This window comes from Myxine glutinosa, chromosome 4 (genome assembly GCF_964187855.1).
Source record: "Myxine glutinosa chromosome 4, kmMyxGlut1.1, whole genome shotgun sequence".
NCBI lineage: Eukaryota > Metazoa > Chordata > Myxini > Myxiniformes > Myxinidae > Myxine > Myxine glutinosa.
The window spans coordinates 37505751-37519333 of record NC_136264.1 but is presented as its reverse complement, the minus strand read 5'-3'; the positions used below and the strand labels follow the sequence as shown (position 1 = coordinate 37519333).

Genomic DNA, 13583 nt, shown 5'->3' with positions numbered 1-13583 from the left:
AGAATTCCACAAAGCTATTTGGGCGGTGTATACGCTAACAGATCGCTGTCTCCATCGATCTTGCCAAAGCCATAACACCTATCGGCTCAAAATCCTTTTAACTGTTGACTTGGTAGTTTTTACAATGAAGGAAACATTAACAATGTTGTTAAAAGTTTATTTTGTGATTAATTTGTGATTGGAGTTATGTTGTTTGGAATGAAAAAAGAGATATCGAGTTCAAGTGAATGACGACATGCCGTGATGGTTTCTACTTTCTAAACGTGAACTTCGCGGATCGCCATTTGTAGATTCGCCACGGACCCACGATCGATGTTTCTATACGTGAACATTCCCGTTTGTTTGCGAACGGGTACGTTTTTCATGGAAGTCCTTCACGAACTTGCTGTCCATGTCTGATGTGCGACTGAAGGTGCTACAGGAATGTGGAATTTATTGTTTTCATGCTTTAGCATTCGCCGTATCTGCATTGCCTGTTTGCTTCTGGCCTCCCACCCATGCGTAGCACGGGTATCTCACTAGTTATTATAATGTGTTAGTCATTCACAATCAAGTGGGTGATTAAATCGCTTTTTATTAAAACTACATCAAAATAAAACGTGGAAATCAAAGGAGAATTGGAACTAATGTAGTTGGCCATGACCACTTTCATTCAAAAAGCAAAAAGGCTGAGCACATAAAAGAGCGACATGCTAGATACACGAGATGGAATTGGTCGAGGAATGAACAACCAGTCCTTCTCAGTCTCAGCTCACTCGTTCACTCAACAAGGTTGTGTTACTGCATTTCTTACAATCAATCCGTTCCAGCCCTCCCCTTCCACAGAAAGCCTCACCTGGAGGTTCTCGATGCTTTTGATGTTGTTGTTTCTCAGGTCCAAGTGCTGAAGTTTTGGAGTTAACTTCTGTGAGGCAAACCAAAGACAAGTTATTGAGTTGCTGGAGAATCAAGCTGGTCATGAGATAAAGCTGTGATTAAATAAGTATTTTAAGTTAGTATTTTATTTATCATTTTAAGACCATTTATTATTTAAAGAATTAGTATTTTAAGATCATTGCAGTTTCATGTATGAGTGAACTGACTTTTCTTGTTAACTTTTTGCTATCTAAACAACGTTTTGCTTCGTTTTGCTAAGGTCATTGTAGGTCATGCAAAATAAAACTGTATTTATACAAATACTACAGACCCTGCTAAAACAGTGCATCACAGTATGCCCCAGCCAATCCTAGTAAATCACTCCACAATGTCCGAAGACTAAACTATGCCCACTTGGCGACTGGCTTTGGAGGCCAGCTTGGAAATGTGGCCCCCTAAAAAAGAAGAAAAAAAGAAGAGCATTCACCAATCATCGATTGATTTCCCTGTGCCATGTCCCAGGACATGAACCCCGTCAGCCTGGTTGGACAGAACAGTGGTCCCATGCACGATGGTCGATTCAACTGTATGAACGTGAAGACTACGCTCGATCACACAGAGCATGGGCCACATATTATGCCTCGCTTCTGGGATAAATTTTGCCCCTCAGCAATTTTAAAATGAGCAATTACAGTGAGTTCAGCGAATCAACCACTGCCAGCTTCATTACCTTCGCAAAAGCGGAAGGTTATGTTTTGATCGCTGTGTATTTATTTGTATGTCTGTGTGTGTGTGTGTATGTTATTCGCATAACTCAAAAAGTATTCAACCGAATTGCATGAAATTTGGTGGGATGATTGGTTATTATACGGGACACATTTGATTAGATTTTGGGAGCAATCGGGTCAAAGGTCAAGGTCAAGGTCACGAAAAGGTCAAAATCGTATTTTTACCAAGTACAGAACAGTAGCTGCGGCGAAGGTATGCGCTCTACCGAGTGCCCGTTCTAGTTTTTCAAATGAGAGCATTTAAAAACCAAAAACATTACTGTGGCCAAATTACAAAGTGAAATTTTGAGACGAAAGTCTGTAAATTTATACCTCTCGAAAGTCTGTAAAACATGTAGTCCATATGTTTTATACCTCTCCCCACCTCCCCCTTCCCATGCCTCCTCTTCCCCAAGCCCTCTCCATCCCACAGATCTCCCGATGTCCTTGTTTTCTACTGTTGTACTTGTGTGCTGTGCTTCCCTCTCTCTCCCCATATTGTCTCCCGCTCCCTTTATCTTATGTTTTATGTGTCAGTTTGTCTTTTTGTGATCAATGTTAGCTCTTCCACGAGCCTCGATCTTGTATACAAAAAATAATAATAATAATAATTAATAGGCCCACTCCAAATAACCATGGTAAAGCTGTACTACACTAATTTAATACTCAAACTGCCTAATTGTAATTAATTTGCACTGGCAATCATTGCCACTTCTGGTACAAACAAATTGGAAACTCAAACAGCACTTGGTAGAGAGCATGCCTCCACCAGGCTGAACAGTCTACGTTTTGTATCCCACTGATAGGCCAGATGCAGACCCAGATCTTCCCCTAAATCTCATCATTTCATCCTTATAACACATCCAACCTCCACCAAATTTCATCCGAATCAGTCCACCTTTCGAGATATCCTGTTCACAGACAAACGGAGAGACGGACAGGGGTAAAAACATAACCCCCATCCACCTTCGGTGGCGGAGGTAATAAAATAGCAAATGTTAATTGATCTGCAAGTGAATAAAAGAGAAGCTGATGCTTCCGGGCCTTAGCTTCGTCTGAGCAAAAGAGAGGAAAGTGAGGCCTTCCCCCTCTTGCACATCCTCAATGATGCCACCGCTCCACAAGAATATGGTTGCCATTCTAACAAAAATGATGTTGGTTGGTCCCTGATCCACCATTCATACACTGCTTATTTGGGCGTCGTCGTCATCACTGAAATTCCAACCTTGGAGCTGATCGGGCCAAACAGACATGAAATGTGGCGGTGCAAGATCCATACTGTAAGGTCCAAACTAAGCTCCTCAATGCACTGTGCCGTCGCCCTCACCGTGTTTGAGTTTGTGTTGTTAAGTTGCAGAGTGATGATAGGACTAGCAGTATGCCCTAGAGGTAAGTACACGACCCTCTGAGCTGTCTAACCTGTGTTGGAATCTCAGGTCAGCTATAAACTGCCATCCTGGTGTTTCACAGTCAGGGTAATTCATCAATGTGTGGACTGTCCCTCGGATAGACATTAAACTTAAACAAAATCAAGACTCTCTGATCACCTTCACTCTTTCATTCCTCTTTGTTTCCTGCCTCTGGACCAAACTCCCACACTCTCTTCAATCCCACTCCTTCCTCCAGGTATTCAAAACAGCTCTTCACCACCATCTCATATCTTCCCCCATACAAAATCTTGATCTTTTCTACATCCATTAATCCACCTTTTGCAAATTCCGTTTTCTTCCCTGAAAGTCAGAGTCGTGTTCATCTTGTTTATCCCGTGTACACCGGCCCCAGCCCTCTCCCTTCCACAGATCTACCAAAGTCCCTGTACTCTACTGTTGTTGTGCTTCCCTCTCTCCCCCTCTTGTCTCTCGCTTCCTTTTTTTTATTTTTTATGTGGCAGCTCTTACAGGAGCCTCGACTTAGTATTTAAAAAATGGGCATCCTGTCTGCTGGCACGAGTTGGTGGATGTTAAATAATCCACGGTGTCCTTCGTGAAGACTTGGCAAGCTATCGCCGGCACCATGGCCAAATCCCAACTTCCTGACCTTACCTTAATCGAACGTCAGGCCTGGCCAGCGGGTTCGTGAAAGACTTGGGCAAAGTTCCCCCCCCCCCCCCCCAAAAAAAGAAGAACATGAAGAAGAAGAGGAGGAGGAAGAACAAGAATAAGAAGTTGCAGAATGATACTGTTGGCGAATGTCCCATTACGTTTCATGCATATTTCTGGCTTAATTTTTGTTTGCAAAAGTGTGGAAATGTTGCCTCTGTCACTATTCGCGATATACATTGAAGTGAGCGACAAGAACACCCTTCTGGTGCCAGAATACTGTTGTCATCACTTTCCTGACACTTGGACATGACTTGAACTTATTTGTGTTGGCGACAATGGGTGTTTCCATTGAATTGATGCCTACTCACTTTCAGGTTTATAATTCTGAACTAATACTTTGTCTGCAGCGACAGTACGTGACAAAACTGCATGGTCTTCTGCTTCATAATCGCAGAGAATGTACTTGTGTGTCTCTTTGAGCAACTTCACGTGTATTTCTGCACTGGATTATTGTGTCCTTATCTGGGTCTCATGCTCTTGTAGACCATGTTTGGGTCCGTTGCCATGTTTCATAATTATGCTTGTTCCCCTGTTCATTCATTCCCCTTCCCGTCCTGTTACCCCACTATCAGTGTGTTGCGTATTTTCCCCTCCCCATTGCCTCACTCTTCCATGAGCCTCGATTTATTGGGGAAAACAAATAAACATGCAATTATTTATTTATTATTCTTTTGAATATAATTATATATATTAGCGTGACTCGGCGCGCTCCGCGCGCCTCACCACACGTCGTTTCAGAGGGATAGGCATCTTTGACCATTTTGGTGTCTTTTGGGTCTTTTTGGTGTTTTGGGTCTTCAGGGCCATTTGGGTCTTCAGGGTCTTTTGGATCCTCTGGGCCTTTAGGGTATTTTGGGTCTTCAGGGTCTTTAGAGGCTTTTGGGTCTTAACCCTCTGGAGTCTATTATTATTATTATTATTATTATTATTATTATTATTATACCCTCTGGAGTCTACTATTATTATTATTATATATTATGCACATCGAATCCAGGAGGCGGAAATTGCGCGGTAAATTTGAATGCGGTTAGAGCCAATAAATTCGGCTTGTAGACATTTTGGCGCATGCGTGAAGCCGATAGAATCGGCTTGTAGACTCCAGAGAGTTAAAGGTCTTTTGCTTCCTCTCACTCTTCAAGAGTCTTTGGGGTATTTTGGTTATTTGGGGGTATTTAAGGGTCTTTTGGGTCTGAAGGGCCTTTGGGTCTTCAGTGCCATTTGGATCTTCAGGGTCTTTTGGATCCTCTGGGCCTTTAAGGTTATTTTGGGTTTGGGGTGTTTTGGAGTCTTCATGGTCTTTAAGGGTCTTTGTGGTCTTCAGGGCGATTTGGGTCTTCGGGGCCATTTGGGTCTTCAAGGGTATTTTGGGTCTTTAAGGGCATTTTGGGTCTTAAGGGTCTTGGGGGAATTAAAGGGTCGTCAAAGGTCTGATGGGTCTCAGCAGTCTAAACGTAATTAAGAGGGTTAATTAAGAGGGTGTTATTTTATTTGAAGAAGAAGAAGACGTTTACGTCGCATATAAACATAACGACATAACCATATACGTTTGCTCTATTATAATAAGAATTGGATAAAAAGGAATGATAGAGAATGGGGACAAAGCAGAGTGAATGGAATTTTCTTACACTTTATACCGCACATTATGTATACCTTTCACTTGGTTTCCTAGTGGGAGGCAAATCCGACATACCGTCTTCTCACGTGTGATTTTAAATCATCGAACCACACGTCCACGACTTAAAAATAAATAAAAAATAAAGAAATAAATTCCTTAAATTGAGCGTTTGAAAACTTACATTGATAACCATGCAATTATCTATCCTTATCTATCATCAATATTATCATTTATCATTAATTATCTATCATTTGGTTACTCATTTTTTTGCCAAAACACATCGATGAATGATGGCGTCGGCGGCGCCAAGACAAAGGTGGTCAAAGGTAGCGAATCGTCTTCACATGAATAACTTTCCTGTAAGACTTCTGCCTTTCAATTCATCAATCACTCGACTGATGGAACTTGCTGAACACAGACTTATGAGTATTCAAACTTTTAGACATACTGGAATATAGCTGATGTTTTTCACAATGATTAAAGGTCATCGAGTGACAAATTTTGATTTAGTTCTCATCCCTTTACCAACTTATTGACTATTCCAATCAGCAACCTCCAAATTCCCTTCCCTTAGTGTGCTTTAAACATGAAAGGAGAACACTGCATTTGAGCATAAAATAAAAAATAAAATAAATAAAAAAACTTGAAAAAGAAATATTTTTGGAAGGTGAAATATTTTAAAATCACTGCGATGAGATTGCATAAATTATATTATTAGTTTTGAGGTCTTAGAGTTGGCTTATTTGGAGAAATCTTCTTCTTTTCCCATGATCATACTTTGCCTGCAAAACGTATGTTATGTGATAACCTGGAGGATAATTTTTCAGGTCTGAGGACATTTGGCTTTCTCAAAATATCCAATCCATACTTACACGACACAGCTTCTTCAATGGGGAACCAACTTTCCAAAACACGAACCGAACACAATATGTGACACCTAATTTGGTGCCACAGGCCTTTGAGCGCGATATCAATGGCGCCATACGGAAGGGCGAGTGAGTGGGTCGGTATTTTTAACCGACACACAATGGGTCAACGACTCGCGGCTGGAATCTCATTGTGCACGCGGAGTGCCTTCTGTTAGTGCACAGAACACCAACAGCCATTTATGGCAACATTCCAACCTGGTTTTGGGAATGCCAGGCGCAGAGGCATCATCTGTACTCGGGCTTCGTGTATATTGTTTTCGGAGCGAAAGAGGGGATATGAGGAGCAGTTCACAGTGTGCCAACAATTTGCTATATATATATATATATATATATATATATATACGTGGCGGTGATGTCACGGCGTGCGCTCATTAAGTTGGAGAACGGAAATTATATATAAATATATATATATAATTTCCATTCTGGTCTGGTCATCAATTCTGGTCTGGTCTGGTCAATGCAAAACATCTGGTCAAAATCCCACCGTAGTCTCACACAATTCCAAAATGAATTAAATTTGATTCATCCGACCATCAAGTTTACATTCGACAGCTCACAGTCCGAAGTACACTTTCTAGACATATCACTCACGCTTCAAAATAACAGACTCGAAACAGAACTATACACCAAACCAACAGACACTCACTCTTACCTTCTCCCTTCTTCATCTCATCCTAAACATACAATTGCAAGCATACCATACAGTCAAGCACTCAGAGTAAGACGCATTTGCTCAACAAAAATGGCAGAAGAAACTTCTCTCTGCCAATTATAAACACACTTCATTGCAAGAAACTATGACCCTCACTCTGTGAAAGAAGCAATAAACCGAGCAAAACGCATACCGAGAGCAGACCTTCTGACTTACAAACCCAAACCTGCAACTAACCGTGTCCCACTGGTAACCACCTACTCTCCTACCTCATCCCAATTGCCAAGTATTCTGAATAAGGCCCTTCCTCTCCTCCATCAATCAGAAACACTCGGCACCACATTTCCTCAACCTCCAGTAACATCATTTCGACGTGGTCGGACACTCAGGGACCTTTTGGTAAAAGCAAAGCACCCACAGCCCCACAACAAAAACTAGGATCCCTGGCTTCTATAAATGCACAGCAAACAAATGTATTATTCACAAGCATTTACTAGAAGGAAACAAATTTTGTAGTTCTAGCACTGGACAAAAATTCCCCATCACCTCCTACAAAAAATTTTTTTAAACCACCTTTAGAGGCCATTTTTCCCCGCAAGCGGGGGTTGGCCTTTTTCTGGGACCGTGGTTGTTGTTGTTTTTTTTTGGTCCCCTTTTTGAAGCAATGTTTTACGGCCGGATGCCCTTCCTGCCGCCAACCCTTTTTGTCGCCTTTTTACGACGAACAGGGAATTACCAGTGAACTGGTACTCAATTTGCCGACCTCGGAAGGATGACAGGCTGAGTCAACCACCCTGGCGTTAATTCAGCGATCGACCGGGATTCGAACCCAGGATCCTAGGATCCTAAGCTGGCACCCTAGCCGCGAGCCTAACACCAGGCTCTATATGCCAAACACTTCATTGCAAGAAACTATGACCCTCACTCTGTGAGCCCAACACTATAGCCCAACACCTCCTATATGAACTGCAAATCTACGTGGGTCATATACCTACTCACTTGCCAAAAGTGCACCCAACAATATGTTGGAAAAACTGAGAATACACTCTACACACGATTTAATAACACCCGGTCAGAAATCAATAACTTCCACACCAGTCAGGGCAAATCTCTACCTTACACGATACACTTTAATCAACCGGATCACTCTATAAATGACATTCAAATCTCTGCCATTGAATCAATCACAAATCGATCACACACCACGATTCTGAAACGCGAGTCCTTTTGGATACATAAACTTCGGACAAAAATCCCTCATGGCATAAATTTTGATGATTAAAGAATGTTCCTACATCAACCCAATCAAATCATTAACCGTAACCCATTCATTCACTCATTCTTTCATTCTACCTTTATATGTCATTTATATAAATATATAAATAAATATATAAATATATTATATGAATATAAATGGTATATGAATATATGCTTGTGTGTTTATGTATGTATGTATCTCTATATTTGTACATGCACGTGCACCGAACTGTAACGCGAACGGTAACTGTAAGCTGCGCTTCACTTCCGTTGAACTTGGGGACGGTGAGTGAGCTTTCGCGTGGCTCTTCCTTTTGTATGCATTTTCTACACACCATATTACACATCTTACACACATATCACTACACATACTTGTCTGATATACATGCCAGTTGTTTCTGTAGACTAAGAAGAAGACCTTTGTTGGTCAAATGCTTGTCGAAAATTAAAGATCGACGTCCTGAAGCTACGTCCGCATCTGATTTAATCTCCCGATTATTTATTTAATGCAAATGAGACGCCCTGCTCGTACTGTGGAGTTTCTACTATTTCTCAGATATATATACTGTATTGTTGCGGATATGGGATTTGGCCTCCATATCCGCTTGTAAATATTCCCCTATTTCCCCAATACTCCCCAACTATCCCCAATCCCCCATTCCCTAGTCCCATTGTCTGTAAACAACACTCTGTAGAACCGACCTTCCCCTTTTTCCCCCATTAAATGTCGTGCCCAGGTTCACCGCATCTCACGTAGACAACTATAGGACATCTTGCTAGTTATTCTTAGTCTGTCAGTTAAGGACTCGTTTCCATTAATTCTGACTCTTCGTTGCACCAGAATGTGATTGTATGGCACCAGTAGTGAGTTTAGGACCTCCCCATGCCTCCTCCCATCTTCCTCATGAAACAACAACAACAACTACAACAACAGCGCGCGGGGAGTGTGCGTCCTCACTCCGGCTTGGTTAGCCGCCATTGCCCATGTGCTTGACGGGGTTACCAAATAGGGGCTCCCTGTCAGCTCCTCGTCAAGGGCGGAGCCCGGTAACCCCCCGCACCCAATAAGAAGCGGCGGGCCGATTCCATCTGGGGCGGAGCTAACGAGCTGAGGGTGTGTCACTCCCCGCTGGATATACGCAGCCACTTACCGGACGTGACGTCAGATGCGCCCCCAGCTTGAAGAGAACCAGACGCCACCTCCAGCGCGACGATACCTCCCTGCATCTTTTGGACCGCGCTATCCTGTCCCTGAGCCAAGGTGCACCTTGTGCTGTCCATCGACTACCTGCCCTTCCTTGCCATCAATCCCTGTGTGAGTCAGTCTTGTCCTGTTTATCTGTGGTCTGTCGGGGCTACTATAAGACCGTGATTAAGTGCCCACCTTCCTATGCTGTCCCTCTTGTCCTTGTAATCTAAACGTTCCACATACAAATATTATAACCTCCTCCGGAGGTCTTGAGAACTGTACCCCTGGTGTCGTGTCATCTAACCCAGCCGTTGTGTCCTTTCCTTAATTGATTTAGCATAGCGCGATTTGGCCAACGTTCGAGTATAATCGGGTAAACTGTGCAGACGCGGTCATACCAAACCGCTCGGTAAACTAACATCCAAAACCGCGTCTGTAACAGTATGTATATATATATATATATATATATATATATATATATATATATATATATATATATATATATATATATATATATATATATATATATATATATATGACATCCAACCCTTTTTCATTGTGCTGGCATGGCTCTGGTGCTTTCACTAAAATTTTTATGATGTACTTCCTCATAAATGGACCACTAAACAAGAAACTGTGCAGGTCTGGATGTCCTAGTTGTATGGTACAATTGCTCATGACAAACATTATAACAAGCATAATATCAATACAATAATAACACAATTAGAGATCATTGATCACAAATAAATGATTTGTACGATTACACCACAAGCATCCTCTGCTGAAGACTTACTAATGTGGTGTCAATATATGAGATGTTGTTGTCACTGAGATCCAGCATTGTGAGCTCTGACCAAGGTGGGACAATAGCTACAGGACTTGGCCGCTTGTCCTTAGGATCAACGGCCGTTCCTTGAACCACCCACTCTCCCAGCACCGCGACCTCTCGGAAAAGTATATCCTAGAAATGCAAAAATCGGTGCTGTGTGAATCCAATGCATGATGGTCCTGGTGAACAAAGATTAGGGCTCTTACCATTGTATTAGCTGCTTATATCTCAAGAAATACACCTTACATACACCTGCATAGCAATACATGTATGATAACAGCTTCTTTCCTGCGATCAGTATGCACAATATGAAACCTGAATGTTAACTGCATTTGCTTGTACGTGTATGAAAATAAAAGGAAAACTTTCAAATATTCACAATTAAAAGTTCGCGAAAGCAAGCTAATGTGCTAGAGATGCAATTAAGCAATCAGTACACCAAGCATGCAAAGTGGAAATATTGCGCTGCTCCACCTGTATCGTAGAGGTGCAGTGGTGCATGCTGACCGAGGTAAGTGTGCCTTTGCACATCTCCAAGCCAGATATCCCAGCAATGTCACAGTCATTCACCTGTCCACACACAACATGATGAGTGCAAGCTATGATGGTGGTGTGAACAATAAGCATAATTTGTGAATAAATGCAAATGTGATGTGAAATGTGAATAAATGTAAAATGTGGATAATAATATAAATAATAAATAATAACAAGAGAGACGTCATGCAGAGCACGATATTTGCAAAATCCAACTCCATGGATACATCAAATTGTCCATTTCATTAACATTAAAATTGACGATCTTAATCAAAGCTCGAATCAATCGGATTAAAATTGATGATTTTTCAGATGAAAATTGATGATTTTAGAAGTTTAACCATGACTTGACATTTGACCTTTTGACCTCAAAAATAGTTGGTTTCCCAATTTAATGACTCGATATGCAAATGCTGTTCAATTTTCAAGTCAATGATGAAAAATGATGGATGAAAAATGGCAATTTTAGAAATTCAATCTCAAATTCAATCGGCTTCTTCCTTATGACCAACTCTACCATCTGGTGAAGTTTCATGAAGATGCGTTTAAAATTGTGACCTGTAGGTGATTGACAGACAGACAGACAAATAAAATCACTCATAGAATGACACTTGGAAAAAGAGAACAAAGCAGAATGGCACTCAGTAGAGCATCCTTTTGACCTCAAAAATAATTGGTGGTTGAATTCAGTTAGCTGATATGAAAATCCAATTCAAATCTCAAGTCAATCGGGTGAAAATTGAGGCTTTTAGAAATTTGAAAAAAGTGGTTGACCTTTGGCCTATTTTGACATTTTGGCCTATGCTGATCTCAAAAATAGTTGTTGGTTGAATTCAGTTAACTGATATGTAAATCCCATTCAAATTTCAAGTTAATCGGATGAAAATAGAGGATATTTGAAATTGTTTTTGACCTTTGAGCTTGTGATGGATGCTGTGAAGAGAAACAGTTTGAGATGGTTTTGGGCATGTGTTGAGGAAGGATGAAAGTGACTGGTTGAGAAGAGTGATGAAAATGAATGTAGAAGGAAGTAGAGGACGGGGAAGACCGAGAAAGACTTGGCTAAAGATAGCTGAAGAAGAAATGCGGGCAAGGGGGTTAACAAGGGGAGATGCAGAAAATATGGCAAAATAGAGAAGATTGTCATGGGGACCGCAAGGCTAACCCCCGCTCTTGCAGGGAAAATGGCCTTAAAATGCCTGTTGTTGTTGTTGTTGTTGTTTTTGCCCTTTGACCGATGGTGATCTCAAAAATAGTTGGTGGTTGAATTCAGTTTGCTGATATGTAAATCCCAATCAAATTTCAAGTGAATTGGATGAAAATTGAGGATTTTAGAAATTTGAAATTGTTGTTGACCTTTGGCCTATGTTGACCTTTTGGCCTGTGCTGATCTCAAAAATAGTTGGTGGTTGAATTCAGTCAGCCGATATGTAAATCCTATTCAAATTTCAAGTCAATCGGATGAAAATTGAAGATTTTAGAAATTTGAAATGGTTGTTGACCTTTGGCCTATGCTGATCTCAAAAATAGTTGGTGGTTGAATTCAGTTTGCCGATATGTAAATCCTATTCAAATTTCAAGTCAATCGGATTAAAATTGAGGATTTTAGAAATTTGAAAAGAGGTGGTTGACCTTTTGACCTTTTGACCCCAAAAATATATAGGATTTTGTCGGACCACGAACTCTACCATTTGGTGACGTTTCGTGACGATCGGTTTAAAATTGTGACCTGTAGTAGGCAAGTATAAGTGAGCGGACAGGCAAACAAACAAACACACACAAACCGGAGTGATCAACATACTTGCTAAAAAAAAAAAATAATAATTGGCAAGTAACAAACAAACAGTAAGACAGAATGGCGCACACGACCAACCAATATAGTGAATATACTTGAAAAATCTTCGATTTTGCAAGTAATAATAGTGGTGAACAAAAAACATAATTTTGACTTATCAGGAATGTTAAGGACAAGGATTAAGACAATTCAATATAATGTACTTTGGCATTGTGTACCTGTCAATATTTGTGATACCGCATTTTATACAAACTCAGAAACAAAATGTAGCATCACGATGTTTAATAAGCCCATGACAGTCATGTGCTAGTTAAACATCGGGTTAAATAGTTTATGTGAGTTAAACAGTTGGTATGCAACTTCAATGTAAATTGAACCTTTTTTGACATTGCGAATGATCGTATCATTCATGGAAGGGCATTTCAATGTGAGAAAAGCTCAAAAGGTAACGTTCCATTAAATACATCAAGAAGAGGCAAAATTGAACTGCAATCTTTCCAAACTTTTAAAATCAACTCACCTTGAGCTGTTGAAGAGCTTTGAAAATTGAGAGGTCAAAGGGCAGTCTGCAATCCTCAATGTTACTGCTCCCCAATGTTCCCAATGTGCCTGCCACCTAAACCAAAGAATTCCCAAAGATGCAAGTTCAAATTTTTAACTGCAGAAAGTATAAGACATATTATATACGAGCAGGGACCCACGGAAATTTCGCGTAATGTAAAATGTTACTTCAAGTCCTCACCTAACTCCCACCCAACCCAAAATTCTCAATCAATCCACCCCTCCCCCCCTATCACCGAGCCCCAAGTCCCCCAAACCCCCTCCCAATGACAAATCCTCAAGCCACTCCACCGCATCCCAAGGCCAAGTCTTCAAACCCCTCCAGATCCTGTCTCCTAACCGCCCCCGCCCCCCCTCCTCCCCAACACTACCCTTCTCTAAACCCACTTCCCATCAAAAATCCTGAAACCCACTCCTCCCCCCCCCCCCCCCAGCCCAAGTCCTCAACCCCCCCATCCCAAGTTTCTGCCTCCACCACACTCCAACTTTATGTCCTCC

The 13583-nt window shown here is 41.3% G+C and overlaps 1 protein-coding gene across 2 annotated transcripts in view; it reads right to left on the bottom strand.

Annotated features, from left to right (window-relative positions):
- Nucleotides 1-13583, bottom strand: part of NISCH (nischarin) — a 111924-nt gene that overhangs the window by 49563 nt on the left and 48778 nt on the right. For both annotated transcript variants that reach the window (XM_068112178.2, XM_078775638.1), the window contains 4 exons: nt 13045-13140; nt 10670-10765; nt 10160-10327; nt 836-904 (listed from right to left, as the gene is read on the bottom strand). In XM_068112178.2, the coding sequence (XP_067968279.2) occupies nt 836-904; nt 10160-10327; nt 10670-10765; nt 13045-13140 (429 nt within the window). The remainder of the gene's footprint in view (nt 1-835; nt 905-10159; nt 10328-10669; nt 10766-13044; nt 13141-13583) is intronic.